The sequence below is a fragment of the Anas platyrhynchos genome, chromosome 1 (genome assembly GCF_047663525.1).
Source record: "Anas platyrhynchos isolate ZD024472 breed Pekin duck chromosome 1, IASCAAS_PekinDuck_T2T, whole genome shotgun sequence".
Lineage (NCBI taxonomy): Eukaryota > Metazoa > Chordata > Aves > Anseriformes > Anatidae > Anas > Anas platyrhynchos.
This window is the reverse complement of record NC_092587.1, coordinates 21,469,964-21,486,717: the sequence shown is the minus strand read 5'-3', so window position 1 is coordinate 21,486,717 and position 16,754 is coordinate 21,469,964. Positions and strand designations below refer to the sequence as shown.

Sequence of the window (16,754 nt, the reverse complement as noted above, 5' to 3'; positions counted from 1 at the left end):
CTGTAATGGGAAAATTGCAAAGAAGCTGGATAGCAGGAAGAAAAGGAGAATAAGAGTAACCCCGCTGTTAGCCAGATAAAAGCCATGCTTCGATTTGACACCAGCAGACTGCAGAAATCTAAAATGCTGGGAACCCTCCAGGAGCATTTTCAGCCTGTAAAAAATATCTTTTAATAGCACTGTTATCAGAAACCTAAAGAAATAACAGATCACCTTCCTAAACATGCAAAAAGACCAACTGCAAGCAATAAAATATTAAAGAAGAAAAAGTTCATTCTAGATTAATAAACAAGATGAAAAAATGCGAGAGATCAGACATGAGTGCTCAGAGGGTTTGCAATAGTTTTATCAGAAGTAGCAGTCGTGTACATTGCTAATAAGTAAGTTCGCTTCTAAATGTGATTATAAGTGGAACAGACATGGAGATAATTTACCCTCTAGCACACAGAAAGCATGAACTGCAATGAAAAATATATAAGCATTCTTGTGAACAAATATGTAAGTATGAGGCACAGGATACAAACAGAAAGCAAAGAAAAGATTTCTGGCTGCAACAAAGAAAACAGGACACTGGAAAATGGCCTGAACATGAAGTCATGTACATGCTCGGGCCAGTGCAAGCTGTTTTGCTGGTACTTCATTTTCCCCTCATACCTGTGTGCTGACAAAGCACAGAGTGCCTCAAAGGACAGGCTGTTGCAAGAGCATGACATTACTGTGAGGCAAAGCCCAAAAACACGGCTTGTGAAGCTCGGCTCAGTCTGCTACATGTGGATGAGTTAGGGGTACACAGTAATGTGAGTGCCAAGGGAGGGTTTGCCAAGTTGCAAATAAATCAACCAGTGTTACAGAAAGAATAAATGAATTTGCTACCAAACAACCTTATGCTGTTTGAATGTTATGTACTATAAGCAACGTGCAAGGATTTTGCTTAAAATTGTCACTGTCTCACTGCTTCAAATTGGAGCAGAAAACCACTGCTTTCAGGTAAACTGTATCGACAGGATCAACACTGACTGTAGTCATAAAGGCAGACCAGGTAACCTGTTCCTAGCATTATCGTCCGTCCACCAAAGCAAAGGTTATCAAAGCTCTGGAAAACCTGCTCATCAGTTCAGGAGTACTCATTCAGCAATCTGGTACAGCATGGAAAAGTTGAGTTGCAGGTGCATTACAAGACCTCTCAGCATTGTTACACCTACCTGTGATTTAAGGAAAGTTGGTACGTAGGATATATAGATGCTCAGTTTCCCACAGCTGAGAAGCTAAAATCTGCTCCAACCTACAAGCAAGAAATCCCATTGAGATCAAATTATTTCTTCGGGATAAATCATTCTACACCTGTCAGGAGCAAGCTACACCTGTTGAGAAGAGATCCCTGCTCAAACAGCACAGCCGTGGATGCGCATATGTTTTACCAAAACTGCAAATCCACTTCCTACAAGCACAGGACTTGATCATCAAAGCGTAAGGTGGTGAGAAGTCCCTCTGCTGGGAGGTGACAGGCCACTGAACAACTGGCAGGCATTGGAGAAGGCTTTTTAAAATTAGACAATCTGAAAACCCACATATGAGGTAACCTGTTACTGCAGAAAAGAAGTATGCTCACTCAGACACTAAATAACTGGAAAATATGAATTATATTTGTCCAGTGACAAAGGGAGAAGTATAGACCACTGCGACTTGAAAGAACATCTGTCCTTTTCTTGCAACATAAGAAAAAGACAGCAGTGTATGTCAATTGTGATTTTCTACACTTTAAGGAATTATAAAACAAGGGTTAAATTAGCTTTTGTAGGGTTGTTTAAGTTTTACTGTGTCCATGAGAAATGAAATATTGCCAAGTCTCCACGAGAGCTGATGTTTTCCAGAAGAATTATTACAAGGCTGCTATAAATTCCATATAGGACACATAATCAAATGTTCTACTTAACATTATCATTTCAGTGCGCACTGTGGTGTGATGCTGCAGAAAGTGTGATGTCCTCTGGGCACGTTCTGACTGAGAGAACAAAGGTTCCGAGGTGCAGAGGGCTGAAAATGGAAGTGGGGTATTTGTAATGATGGCAGGAGTACTTCTGATTCAGGAACTGAAATGAGAAAAGGGAAGAAAGCAGGAGAAAAGAAATCCCTGAGGGGATTTTGAAAAGGTGGTATCACTGATCTCACATCACTTGAGGTTCTGAGGTTGTCAGTTCAGTTTGTAGCAGCTGAATTTTCAGTATTGCTTGGGATTTAGCCCAAATTAGAGCTATCTGCATCTTTCTAAAAGCTGCATTTTTATTATCCCTCAAACATTTGCAGTGAAGGATTTACCCTTTTCCCTTCATTTTCTCTTGCAAGGAGAAGCAATCTCATGCAGAGCTGTGTTCAGCAATGTAGAAGTGTGTGTTTGTTGCAGCTCTGCTGGAATTTGTATGGTTAAGACCCAGTCTAGCAGCTTACAAAGGTCTGGACCTCTCTGTCCTGTGGGTGAGTGTGATGTCACCCATGGGAAGGGGCTGCCTTCTCCTGAGGCAACACGATTCTTCTCAGAGGCTTGCTCCACTGTTCAGAGAGTACTTTTTGAACTTATCGTGACATTCAGCAAATATCTTCTCCCGCTGGTCCCGTCTACCTAACTGCATTTATGGAAAATAACTTTCCAGCTAAGCATTTAGATGACCCATTTTTTTTCTTTACTGGTACTCTGAGAGACTACCAGGTGGGCCTAGGCAGCTTTGTGCTTTGTGCCATCCGTGAACATTTTAAGAGAGCACTAAAGCTTGCTCATAGTGCATCGGTTGTGCAATAAAGTTGTTATTAAAATTGTTAAAAATTGTTGGTAATTTATTTAAGCTTATTTTTTCTGGAAGGTCCTTAAGAGAAAGGGAAAGGAAAAAAACTGAGAAACAGAAAATAGCAAGTAATAATTAATCAAATAATTTTTCTGACAAGTTTATGGTAACAAACTGTTACTATACGATGCTTTGTTTCAGTCATCCTGAAAAATTCCTCTGCATGCAGAGCCCAGTTCAGCTTCTCCTTATTAGATCATCTTTATGAGGCGTCCACATTATTTGGTCCCTGGAGTGCTCTTGGTATTTGCAAAATTACTTTAAATAGGTTAAATATGAATACTTTGAGTTAAGCTGTTTTAAAATAGCCCTTTGAGAGATTGCTGCAAAACCAGTGATTAAAGAGAAAATAAGGGTTAAATGTAACTATTCCACCTCCTCCTTGGCTGCTACCTGCAGCAGCTACTGGAGTGATTCTCAGCCTCAGGTTTTCATTAAACTTGAGGCAAGGCTGAGATGTGCTGGCTCCATGTTGCACCTGTGTCACGGAGGGGGGCCGAGGTGTGGATAGCACATTCTCCTTTTTGGCATAGCTCAGTTTTCACAGAATGACACAGAAAGGCTGAGGCTGGCAGGGGCCTCTGGAGGCCACCTCATCCAACCCCCTGCTCAGGAAGGGCCACCCGGAGCAGGCAGCCCAGGACCATGTCCAGGCAGCTTCTGAAGATCTGCAAGAAGGGAACCCCACAGCCTCTGCCAGCGCTCAACCACCCTCACACAGCACAGGAGGAATTCCTGGTGTTCAGGAGGAACCTCCTCTGCTTCAGTTTGCTCCCATTGAGTCTTTTCTCATCACCAGGCACCACTGAAAAGAGCCTGGCACCATCCTCATTTAACTTTTTAACTTTTAGCAGGCAGAGTCTTGCTAAGAAAAAAAAAAAAATCGGGGCAAAACAGAGCAGGTATTTATTTTACTTCCCTGTTGCTGTTGTGTTATTCAGAGATAACTTTGCTGTTTGTTTACCTGAATACAATATCCCTGTTCACAGGGAGGTAAATGCAGGCTGCCAATAAAAGGTCCCACACAGAAAATGGTTCTCAGTGGTTCTGCTTCAGGTTTGTGGCTTGCTCAGTATTCACTGATAGGTAGTAACTGAACCAGCTTTTGCTCTGCCAGAGGTACTGATCAGATATGCCAGTTGAGGCTTAATGGTGTAATTATTTATCGTTTTTGCTGAAAGAAAGGAATACAGCTGCCTAGCAGAATCTTCTCAGCAAGCTTCCTTTCTTTTCTTCTTTTTTTTTTTTTTTCCCAAGATTACAGGGTTACAGAGAGCAGGGTATGGTGCTTCAGAAATCTTTTCTTCTACCTTTCCTTCCTAAGTCTTTGCTTAAAGGCTTGACTTTAAGAGGTAGGATTTAGGGAAAAGGCTACAAACTTTTAATATTTTTTTTCCTTTTTATTTTTTTTTCCTGAGGTTGAGGGAGAAAGATTTTGTCCATATTAGCTCCTGTAGTGGTTCTTGGGGAACACTTGCTTCTGGAAACATTGCAGTAGATTTTAACTGGTAATGATAAAATGGTCCAATATTCTTAACACTTTGTAGCAATCAAGATTTAATCTAGAGTTAACAAAAGGTATGGTTTTCTTTATATCTACCAAGGTTAAACTTAAAGGATTTGGTAAATTTTTGTAAGTAATGCAACTTAGTAATCTTTTTAATCAACAATATTGTGTTTCAAAAAAGCACAAATGCGTTTTTTTGTGAAGTGCAGGTCTAGACTTGTGTTAATTTAAGCTTCAAGCGTGACTTTTAAAACTGACCCACTGAAATCTTTTATTTACCCTCGTGCAATTTCAATTTAGGTTAAATAAGCAGGCAATTAAATCAAAAGAAGAGTATGTACAGAGAGAGTTATGTAGATCTAAGTAAGTTTCAGTCAATTCTGTTATATTGAATCAATGCGCCTTTTTGCTTAAACTATGCTTAAAAATTACTTTCAGTCGATTCCTTACATAAAATGTTGTAACTCAAGTGATGTATTAAATTAAAAAGAAATCAAAGGTTAGTGCATGAGAGCAGTCATGTGCTGTAGCATCGTACATCTTGAGGAGTGAAGGGTTTACAAACAGATTTCTCTCAGGGAAGAAAAGCAATTGACACCCAATTAGTGTTAAAGCATATTCCTAAAGCTCAATGACTTGAGAGCAAATTACAGTTGTCATTGTGGATTTGTGAAGTGTGCTGAACCGTGATGCATTCCTTCAGAGGGAAGTTGCTCAGACATGAAAGAATAAAACAAGCACAGCAAGTACAAGTTCTCTGTGTTTCTGTAATATCCGTGCTTTAATAAAGCAAATTTATCAAGTAACCACAAGGTCAACTGAATGCTTTTTTACAAATTCCTGCTACTTGTTAGAAACCCATCAATGGCTCACTGAGCTTTCGACCAAACTCTAGTACATCATTCCCTCTTCTCCCTGCCATTCAAGAACCATTGTTTTTGTAGCTGCTAGCTGACACAGAGACAGCAGTCTGTGCATGAGAGAAATAACATAGGAGAAAGCTTTTTGCTATGTGATGATTCAGGCAAACTCTCTTTCTGAACATGGCCTTTCCTCCTTAGAGTGGGAGATCATCACAGTATGATGGTGATCAGGTAAACCCCAATCAGTAAGGGAAGTTCTCAAACATCTTTGCCCTTGCTTTATTCATAGAATCATGGAATCATCTAGGTTCGATGATTCTGTGGTGCCCTCCAGCACCCCAGCTCAACTTGAGACTGTTTCCTTGTGTCTTTCAGGTAGTTGTAGAGAGTGATGAGGTCTTCCCTCAACCTGCTTTTCTCCAGACTAAACAACACCAGTTCCCTCAGTTGCTTCTTTGGTTCCTAGTCCCCTCACCAGTTTTGTTGGTCTTCTCTGCGCATGCTAGGGCACCTTAATATCCTTGTAGTGAGGGGCTCAAAACCAAACAGTACTCAATAGGCGGCCTCACCGATGTCACATACAAGGAGATAATCAATTCCCTAGTCCTGCTGGCCACACTCTGATGCCGGCCAGGATGCCATTGGCCTCCTTGGCCACCTGGGCACACTGATGGCTCATGTTCAGCAGCTGACTGTCAACCAGCCTGTATGTTCCCATATGCAATAGCCCCAAAGCTGGACTCCATCATTGTCCACTCATTTGAGCTAGTTGGCGCAAGGCCAATCGGTTTCACATGGCTTACATGGCTTCACTCATGCTCTTGACTCAGTAGCAGCAGTGTTGTCCTGAATAGCAACACTTTTCTCAACTGGGAGTAGGGACTACTTAGCGATAGAGTAATTAAATTGCACTGTTCATGAAAAGCCCTCACTATTAATTTACAGAATTTGTCATATCTGGGGTAATACAGTCATGGAAACAAGGACTGAATTGAGAACAAAAGGAGTGAAATCACTAGAAAAAAATAAATTTCTGACAAATTTCATGACAATTTGAAATATATCTGCTTGTTCTTATTGATTTTAGGAAATCCCCTCCAACGTTCTTGGTGTATAAAGAAAAGTTTAGTATTTTCTGATCTCTTTTCTCTGCAAGCTCATTGCTCAAGATAGGGATAAAAATCTTCTACAGCAATTAAGAATCTTATGAGATAAATGGGACCTTAATATTCTTTCTGTTCAGTACCAATTCTGAAAAACTCCCTCTGTCTCTCCTGTCACTGACACAGAATGTAGGAAGGGGCAAGGAAGGGTGAAAGTAGACTCCACTATAAGGAAGAGAGAAATCTTAAAATAAGTATGAGAACAGGAAGTCCAACAGGAAGCTCGCACAAACTTAATGGCAGCTAACTCTGCATCTTGCCAGTAGGTAATTTAAATCCATATAAAGCCTCAAAGTACAGTATGGAAAAAATGTGTACATTCATATCACATTACTTCTTCCTTTACTCACTATGAATAATGAAAGACTTTGTTTTATTTGAGAAGACTTGTCCTTCATTATTTTAATTTATTACCTTTTGGGTAATGATATTAAAGTACTATTATCTATTATACTAATTAATACTGGTATAAATTTTTTATTTTAATTTTCTAAATTAGTTTTCATCATCTCCTCTTTGCAGGAACCTCATCCGTCTGGAATAAGACCTGAAAGTGGTCCACAGGCAGGTGGAACCACACTTACCATCACCGGTACCAACCTGGAAACTGGTTCCAAGAAGGATGTTCGTGTTTTAGTCGGTAGCCAGCCTTGCAATGTGTACGTACCCTGAGTAACTACCAGTATAGAGTTGTACCCTAACAAAGTACCAGTCTTTTCTGGCCTTTAGAAATTATACAGATCTGTTGTCTATCTCATAGAGACTCATGCCATGCAATGTGGCTCTGCCCATAATGTTCAAACAGAAACTCACTGAAAGGCTTCAGCTGGAAGAAGCAGCAACAAAAATTACCAAAGTCGGAGGACTCAATTATCCAAATAATTTTTCCAGTTTCAGCTCTCTCCACGTGACCAGCTGCTCCAAATCCAGCCATGCTCTCACTCAACATCTCCTGAGTGGTTCCATACAAAATTTTAATCCTCTGGTGCCCCTTGAATTGTTTCTCTCACTTCTTGTTCCCTTTATTAACTGCTGCCCTATTCTCCCCCCAAACGTGGTATGAGCTGAAGTGTGCTGACATCGCATTGTTCTTGTGTCTGTACACTATTCTTTTTCATATCCTGTTAAAGGCTCTAAATGATCTACAGAAAGTGTTGTCTCCTCAAGTAATTATTCAGTGCAGAGCGGAAAATAGAGCTCAGAGTTCTTTTCTGTTTATTTGTTTTTGTTATGGGGTACTGCAGTAACAAATACAAATCAGAGTAAGGTTAGCAACTGAATATGTTTCCTTTTCTTTTTCTTCTCCAATCTAGCACTGACTTTGGAGATGAGATCGTTTGCGTTACAGGACGTAATAGCAAAGTTGAAGCAGTTAAAGTCACATTGCTCTACGGGGAAACAGTAATTAATGTGCCAGGGCAATTTTCATACAGTGAGAATCCTACCGTCACCAAGTTCCTGCCAGTAAATAGCTTCAGCAGGTAATGAAATGTTTCTCATAGCTTCATTTACAATTGGGTCAAAATAGGTTATAGCTTTTCCTCTGTATACAACTGTTCAATATAAAAATTGCCATACTCTACCCATGCTCAAATTTAGATACATAAGAGTTTGTGAACTTTCTTAACCACAGCTGATGTTGAAAGTATTCTGTTTACCTCCAAATTTTAATTGCCATTTCAAAGCTATATACTGAAACTAATAAAGGTAATGAGCTTCTTTTAAATAAGCATGTCTCAAAGAAAGATTTGAAGTGTTTTGGCATGATGTCAAAAAACATGACCTTTGCATTATGTACAAATCCTTCCCCTCTAAAGGAAAGATCATCATCTGAAAGTGATATAACAGGTTTCTAGCCAAAACATTTATAGGAGATCTTCTGGTCAGCTTTTAATAAGTAAGCTGTAAACAGCGGAAAGCTATGGCTTATCATCTTTTTGTCCCATGAGGAAAAAAAGTATATTTAGGAATTTTAGATCAGGGATCAGTAAGTCTCTTAAAAGGAGTTGTTTCTCCTACAGTGGCACTCACTTAACAACCCAGCTGGCAGCTGTTCGTTCGAAACAGCATTCCTTCTGGAAAAATGCTCACATAGTATCAATTGTGAAACCAAAGAAATGTATGCCACTCGTCTACTTGTAGCAAAACGGCAAATCATCTGTATAAATGTCCTTTTGTCATACCTCTGGTTCTGAGAGTAATTCTGTGACTGGTTCAGGGACAAGCTTGTTAACTTTCCCCATGCTGGTCTCTGTTGTTCCCCAATACTATGATCATTCCACCTAGTGGGTGCAGTTGGCAGAGAGTGGTTAAGATGCTTCCACCCTCTTTCAGCAAAAAGAAGTGTAAGATCATGACCATAAAAATAGGATGATAAAAATAAAATTGACTGTGACTTCTCTTAGAGGAATTGGTACTTGCCTTCTTGAATATGGAGTAATCATTTATGTAAAATATGATTTGTTTTTAATGCTTGCATTTGTTTTTTGCTTGGGTTGTTTGGGAGCGTGCAGTTTTTTTGGTAGATCACTAGTGATTTACTCCAGGATATTTAAAACACTGGGGATTTTTGTTTGTTTGTTTGTTTGTTTCCTCTTTATAAACTGAACCTTATTATAATGGATTGCTTTGAGGACAGCTATCATCTATGTTACTTAGATGACTTCAATTCCCACTGGCCACTTACATGCATTCTTTTTCTTACATGAATGCATTCTCTTTTAAACAATATGTTGGAAATGAAAGGGAATAGAGAAACAAGGTCCCTACAGATCTGTGGAAAATATGCTCACCTTTGTCAGTGTGAATGCTAGGTGGACTGATTTTAACAAAAACATTGGAGAAGTAAAGCACATAAAAATAAGCATCAATGAAAAGCCACAGATACTGGCAGTGATTTGCACTTCCTTATTCTGCTATTTTAAGACTAATATGAAGTAGACATTGCTGCTTTTAAATACTGTCATCACTGATAACTTTAACAGAAAATATTTGTGTAGGATATCTAAGTGTCCTATAGGCATTATGTAACTGTTTTCAGTAGAAGTAGTAGCGTGCAGGATAAAGTATATGGCTGTAGTATCTTGCCAATGAATTGACTTATTTTTTTAATTTTGCCTTTCAGTGGAGGGAGAAATATTACAGTAACTGGAACTGGGTTTGAGCTCATCCAGAGTTTTTCACTGGTGGTGTATGCAGAGCGTCCAGAAGCAGGGAAAGCAAGTCTCAAAAGGGTAATTTTCTTTTTTTACCCAAAAAAAGGCATCACACTGGATGCATAACATATAATCTATTCAAAAAATGAAATGAAGAGTTTCCCCACCTGAATTCACTGGGATTGAGGTGGAATGAGATTTGAACAGGCTTCTGGGTCTCCGTGTAAGAGGAGCAGCCTACTCCTGCCATCCTGACTTACATTTACTTGCACCTCGTAACCTTCTGCTTCAAAATTATTTTCATTCAATATTAAGCATTGAAGAACTAAACTTTAAATGGTAAACTGGATATATTTGAGAATTTGAAAGTGGTATAATTTTTCTTTGTCTTTCTCCTTCTCCTCCCCTGCAAAGTTTAGCAATTTGTCTGAAACAGGACGTAAATCCAGACAACGTTGAGTACTTGGCTTTGCACAGTGTCTTTTATTTTCTCACACCTCAACGAACAGTCTTCTACATTTCTTTCTTGCTTCAAGCACATTCCACTTACAGCATGATCCCAAAAAAAGATGTGCAAAATAAATAAAGATTAAAAGAAAAACACACTTCTTGCATGTAATGCTAAGAACTGACATTACCAATTGGTCTCAATTTTCCACTCTTCTAATGAAGATTGTAATTTAATGCAAAGATTGAGAACTTAAAAGCAATCTTCCTGCAAGAACATGTTTTAAGGCTTTTTTTTAAAGCTAGCTTTTCAATTTAAGGCTGTTGTGTGGTCAATCTCAAAAATAATTATTATCATATAGAGTTGTTAATGTACATTTCTTGTATTATATGCGTGATTCAACTTATATATATATATACCAGCTGGATTTGGGTCCATCGCAACATTCTCTTTTAAGAATGTGAAGAGTAAAACCGCCTACATTTCACAGGCTGTAAACTGCAAAATGTGATTATCTTGCTTACCTTAAACCCCAGGACTATCTTAAACTCTGTTTAGCATTCTTGACATTATTCATCAACATATCTTACCCCCTCTCCTCTTGTATGCTTAGCATCAATTCAACATGTTAGCCTAAATCTGCTTTATATATAGTACATACTCTTGGTTAAGACTATAAACTCTTTCCTAATCTTTTGTTTTGCTTCCATTTATGTAGCAGTATCAAAAATGTAGGGAAGCTACCAAATTGCATTTGATTTCTCAAAGTGAGAAACTCAGGTGGTGATAGAAGTTTTAAGGGTTCATATTAGTGTTGTTGGCTGTGGTTGGTATTACTGAATGGCTGAAGGAGTTTCTAGCATAAGAACATTTGTGTAATTGTGAGTGAGGTGGGGGACAGGTCAACAGAGTTGTTACCTTGTGTAGGTGATTTACAACTGGCAATTTTTTTTTCAGAAATTCACTTGATAATTGTCTTGAATTTCAGAAAGGTATTCTACAATGTCAGTAGAGAAGAATCTATGTGAGAAATGTAATAGTACAGAAGATGGTCTTGATTAAGGCTACCACATTAACTTCTTAATCCTAGAGCAATTTAATGATATCAGCCCAGTGTAGTCCAGAGTCACAGAATTTGGAGGCAATGGAAAGTGAGCTAAGTTTTTTTCAGGGGGCAGCTGCTAGAATATAATTAACCAATAAATTGTTCCCGTCAACATTTTTTTTTTTCTTTTCAGCAAGTACCTCATACTGTACCTCATTTTTGCTGTATGGAGGATACAACTCCAGTCTTTTTATTCTACAATGTAAAGTTATCAACAGTTAGGTACAGGAACCAAACTCTAATACATGCACATTCTTCTTGTCTCATTTCTTATAGTTTGATGGAAGATCTGTTACAAGACTTAATGAAACCACAGTGATTTTTTCTTCCCCACCAATATTGGAAGATCCAGAAAACTACAACATTACCACCATTATTCTAATGGATCATTATCAATTGGTTGTAAAAAATGAGAGCCACTCCTTTGCATACGTTGCAGACCCAACCTTTGAAAATTTCACAGATGGCATCAAAAAGCAAGTCAACAAACTCATAAATGCAAAGGTAAATCAACCGAGAGATGGTGGTTGCTCATTTTGTCCTTGAAGCGTGTATGGGATTTTTCTTTTCTTTCACAAACCCTAACGTATGATGAACATCTGCTTGGTAGCATACCAGAAATGCTTTCTAGAGTCCCTTACCTCTGCTGGATGATGAATATCGTCAGCTCCCCTTTCCTTCCCCTTCTCAGAGAATTTTGCTCTTTTTTGCTGTACTTCGGGTTTCCCCAGGATACCCCCTCCTGCTCCCCCTACTGCTGAGTCTGGCATTTGGAAATGCCCTCTCCCAGAGAGCTTCCAAGGATTGAATGGAACTTTTCCTTATTGCACCAAGAAGGAAAGGAGAAGGAATTGCATAATTCCCCTCTGCTCCACTCTTTTGTACACTGCAGTTCAAATCACATCTGCTGCTCAGCATGATCTAAATGGAAATTAGCAACTCAGAACTTCTTGTTTCCCAAGACTTTGCCATAATAACTTAGCCTTGTATTTTCTGTCTAGGGCAGTAACCTGAACAAAGCCATGACGATAGACGAGGCCCAGGCTTTTGTAGGTGATGAGCCTTGCAACATAAAAACGCTGACTGAAACGGACTTGTATTGTGAGCCACCTGAAGTACAGCCACAACCAAAGAAAAGGCAGAAGAGAGATATGATCAATAACCTTCCTGAATTCATTGTAGGTTACCCTTTCAATATATTATAGTATCATGTTTAAGTAACGCTGCTACAATTGCTTCTTAATTAAAATAATTCTTTCTCTAAAGTTGTTATAGTACCGTAAAAACTCCTTGCAATTCTTTCTTTCTCCAGCTTCTGCCTGCTGTCTAGAAGACATCACACATAAAGAGTGTTCCCAAGCTGCCAAGCTGTACCTTCATTACATAGGAATGTAAAATTGTAGCTAGGCAGACTGGGGATTTGTCTTCCTCTGCAAAGCAAAGTAAATTTTTTTCATAGAATAAAGTGCTAGTGACCTAAATTCAGTATAAAATATTCAGAAATGTTTCCTTTGTTTGGCAGATTGAGATAGAAATTCACTTAGTAAGAATTACAAAGAATTTAGAGCACAATTGAGAAGTGAACCATTGTCCATTTGCAGTTTCTGAGGCAAATGTGTGTTTATCTAATTAGGTGAAATTTGGACTCCGAGAATGGATCCTTGGAAGGGTGGAATATGATACACGTGTGAGCGACATCCCACTGAATCTTATTCTGCCACTAGTACTTATTCCTATGATAGCAATCATCGTCATTTCTATCATCTGTTACAGGTAAGAAGTTCCTTTAATTAGGTCTTTTTGCTGTTCTATGGCTTTGAAGGTAATACCTGATTGTTTTGAGCTCAGCCTACAAAAAATTATCTTTATAATTTTTTAAGAGCTGTAGGGTTAAGAGAAGCAGCTACAGCTGGCGATATGTATGAGCACCAATTTATTCCTCTCACACACACCAAATTCCTTGGTGTCAGTCAGCCCAGTCTGTCCTTTATACATCAGCACAACAGTTGGTCCCAGGCTTGCCTAGTGCACAATTGCAGACTGAGTTGCACAGATAGCATTCCTGAAATGGCAACTAAAGTGCCTCTCACGAAGGAGATAACTTGTTCTGCATACATATCTTTCAGCGTTTATGCTGCCTCACTCAGTACTATAGATCAGAGCTGGATGGATTTGGCTAAGTGGTCATTTGGGTCTTTCCAGCTGAGATAAGTGTTACCCACACAACAAATTTCATGATTAATGATGAAATTCACACTTCACAAAGGGCCAGAACAATGTCAGTACTTCTTTTAAGACCCACTTAGCCCAATTTCGAGGTTAGTAATAAATGGGCCTCATACACAGACCTTAGGAGGGGGTGGATTTCACTCTGGTGGTGTGTATCAATGCAACCAAAGCACTGCTGAAGTGCTAAGCAGCACTGACATTCTCACGGATGTCCTGCAGCCTCCTTGATGCGCTATGATGATCTCTAGCTGCTGCAGAACATGCTGCAAGTAGTCCCTGTTCAGTACATACAAATTAAGTTTCTGTAGTCAATATGTGACCGCAAGCATTTGTAACTACCGCTTATTTGATGTCAAATCTCTGCCCTAGTGTGTTTTAAAGTAGCAGGCCCATGGTGGTACCAGGTTGTTTGGAACTAAATGAAGATTTGGGCTGCCGTTGCTTTTCTCCTCCATTCTCTCTCTTCCGCTAGTGTTCAAAAGGAAATCCAAACAGAAATAGTCCTCCAATCATCCTCTTGGCTCCCCATTCAAAGGTGCTGCAAATGATTTGCTTTTACAGTTTGTAACTTTAAAATCTTATTTCTATTCCATAAAGACGCAAGAGCCAACAGGCAGAACGAGAGTATGAAAAAATTAAAGCACAACTTGAAGGCCTGGAAGAGAGTGTCAGAGACCGCTGCAAGAAGGAATTCACAGGTATGACATATATTTTACTGCTGTGAGTCCTCTTGAGCAATCAGAAAAGCAATGGTGCTATCTTGCTAAAACTGGCTCCTGAGAACAAATACTTAGAAGTCGATCTTGATAGTCTTGATTACATGCATTGCCATACAGCACATAGTTTGCTATTATATATGAAAGTCATAAAGTAAAATAGGGAGTTGAGTTTGTTAAAGGAAATGGACAGTTTCAGTCTAAAGGGAGCACAGAGTTGGCAACTGGGAAATGTAAATTAGTTGAGATTGGGGTTATTTATAGTGGCCATTGACATGGAGGAAAGAAAGGTTTGTAATGACTTATTGTGCACTTAGTATTTAACACAATGGCTGTATATGCCAAGTATGTACATTAAAAATGATTTTCAGAGCTGCAAAATGTATTTGCAGCAATCAGCCTACAAAGGGATAATTTGGCAAACATGCATGAAAGAACTAGGATGTTGCACAGTTCATCACGGAAATACCTTAAGCTTGACTTGAGGAGCTAGCTAATTGTTCCATGTAAATGTAGTAGCAACATCCCTGGGAAGGCAGCAGGAGGTGTGAAGGCTCAGCATTTCTACATGTTGAACCACTCATTGCAATACTTCAATTAACCATCTGAATGCAAACATTGCAAATATTGGCTTAAATGATTACCATGAAATGTCATCTCATTATCTGAATTATGCTTGCTGTTGGGTCATGTTGAAATTATCCCAACTAAAAAAAATACGTAAGTTTTAGTTCTAAAGAGAGAAAGATTATTTCATGATGGCAGTGGCTAAATAGCAGGATTGAATTAAACACCAATTTGAGGTTAGAGTTTGAAATTAATTTTAGGAGCTCAGGGTATCTCAAAGACTTCTGTCATGCTGGAAACCTCTCCAAGTCTTGATTTCAGGGAACTTCTGGGACAGAATGTTCTTTCCTTGTGTCATTTCTTTCTGTGGAAGGCCAACTCCTTCCAGGTTCTGGACACAACCCAGAAACAAATCTTTGAACCAAAAACTGTTCCTAGAGACGTTTCATTTCAAACTGAATTTTGAAATGTGAGAGGGTCAAGCAAGGTTAACAGCCCTCCCTCCATCACCTCATGTGTGCAACTTCATAACCATTTCTGAAAGAAGGTGCCCTTCTCTTGCTGACACTCCTTGGGGATGCTACGGACTCCTGATGTTTGCTGGATTGAAGGTTTCCTTTCTGCTCCACCAAGCACAAAGGCTGGGGAAGCAGAAGGCACATCCAAGGAGTAATCCAGTTCCCAAACTGCATCTGTCTTGGCTGACAGTTAAATGAAACACTGAAGTCAAAACACATTCTGGATCCATGCTGTAAAACTGTAATGACAACAGCACAAAGTGCAGACAGTCTGAAATACATAGGACCAATAATAGCTATGGAAAGGGCCATCAGGAGGAAGTACAAATACCACAAAGCTGGAAACCACAAGACACTTAGTCTCTTAGCTTTGCTTGCTGTTACGAAGTAAAGGGGTAAATGAATGCATATGAGCAATAAACTTTCAGAGACACTGGGTCACTATACTAATTAATGTGGTATTCTAGTCAATCAGTAATACTGAGTAATTGGAAAGCCTTCAGCTGAAATAGCTGCTCCGAAAGATGATTCCCTAATTGTTGTCCCTTTTAAGAAATTCAAAGCTTTTGAGTCCCACAGAAATGTTTCCATCAATTTCAACAAGCCATTTAACCTTCTTCCTTCCTTCCATCCCCTTCCTTCTAATTAAATTAGTGGGCTTTACACTTTAAACTTTATTTTCCTGGATTGCTAGGTGTTTTTAAAAAGAACTTTTATTTTTACATGGACTCAGAGAGAATAGAATATATATTGAAAAAAAAAAAAAAACTGTATTGCTGTGTCTATTTTTTTGCTCTTTGCTACAATTCTGTGTTCGTATGTATGAACTCAGACATCCATTAAGGTTTTCCTTCGATAGACATAAACAAGGAAACCATCTGTGCTAAAGACAGTTATGAGCATGTCACCAGAGGATTAGCTGTGGTCATAGTTAACAGGATAATAGGAAAAAATAGCAAGATAAAATGTGAGATGAGATAGTTTTCAGCGTTTTGTTACTTTTTCTACATCACAAGATACCCAAAGGGATCATGCTACCTGGAAAAAAAAAAAAAAGAAAAAAAAAAGCTACATTTTTTTTTTTCATTCAACTCTTAAACTGTATTCTAGATCTAATGATAGAGATGGAAGACCATACAAGTGATGTAAATGAAGCTGGAATCCCAGTACTAGACTACAAAACATACACAGACAGAGTCTTCTTCTTGCCCTCCAAAGATGGAGAGAAAGATGTGATGATTACAGGGAATCTGGATATTCCAGAGGCTCGGCGGCAGACTGTGGAGCAGGCTTTGAACCAGTTCTCCAACCTCCTCAATAGCAAATCATTTCTCATTAATGTGAGTATTGAAGCAGATTATCCTTGTCTTTTAGCTGGGCATACCTTTATGAGCAACACAGTATGTTTGCAAGCACAAGTGAACCAAAGTTAGCAAAAATAAGTGATTTTCATAAATTTCAGGTTCCAAAGTAGCTGATGGAAAATCTGTTGCATCACAGCCAGAGCTCCCTGGGGTTACAGGGAAGATAAGATTTCTGTAGAGCCAGCCAAGTCATATCGCACAGACTTGGTCAGCATGACAGCAGTTGTAGGAAAACAGATATTACCTGATCTGCCATAAAAACTACTGTTATGAAGTAGTCTG

General features: G+C 39.0%; 1 protein-coding gene across 7 annotated transcripts in view; it reads left to right on the top strand.

Moving 5' to 3' along the window:
- The window catches only part of PLXNB2 (plexin B2), a 259,144-nt gene that overhangs the window by 218,393 nt on the left and 23,997 nt on the right, over nucleotides 1–16,754 (top strand). For all 7 annotated transcript variants that reach the window (XM_038173392.2, XM_038173387.2, XM_038173388.2 and 4 more), the window contains 8 exons: nucleotides 6,893–7,029; nucleotides 7,684–7,851; nucleotides 9,495–9,603; nucleotides 11,355–11,582; nucleotides 12,080–12,256; nucleotides 12,712–12,851; nucleotides 13,905–14,005; nucleotides 16,219–16,448. In XM_038173392.2, the coding sequence (XP_038029320.1) occupies nucleotides 6,893–7,029; nucleotides 7,684–7,851; nucleotides 9,495–9,603; nucleotides 11,355–11,582; nucleotides 12,080–12,256; nucleotides 12,712–12,851; nucleotides 13,905–14,005; nucleotides 16,219–16,448 (1,290 nt within the window). The remainder of the gene's footprint in view (nucleotides 1–6,892; nucleotides 7,030–7,683; nucleotides 7,852–9,494; nucleotides 9,604–11,354; nucleotides 11,583–12,079; nucleotides 12,257–12,711; nucleotides 12,852–13,904; nucleotides 14,006–16,218; nucleotides 16,449–16,754) is intronic.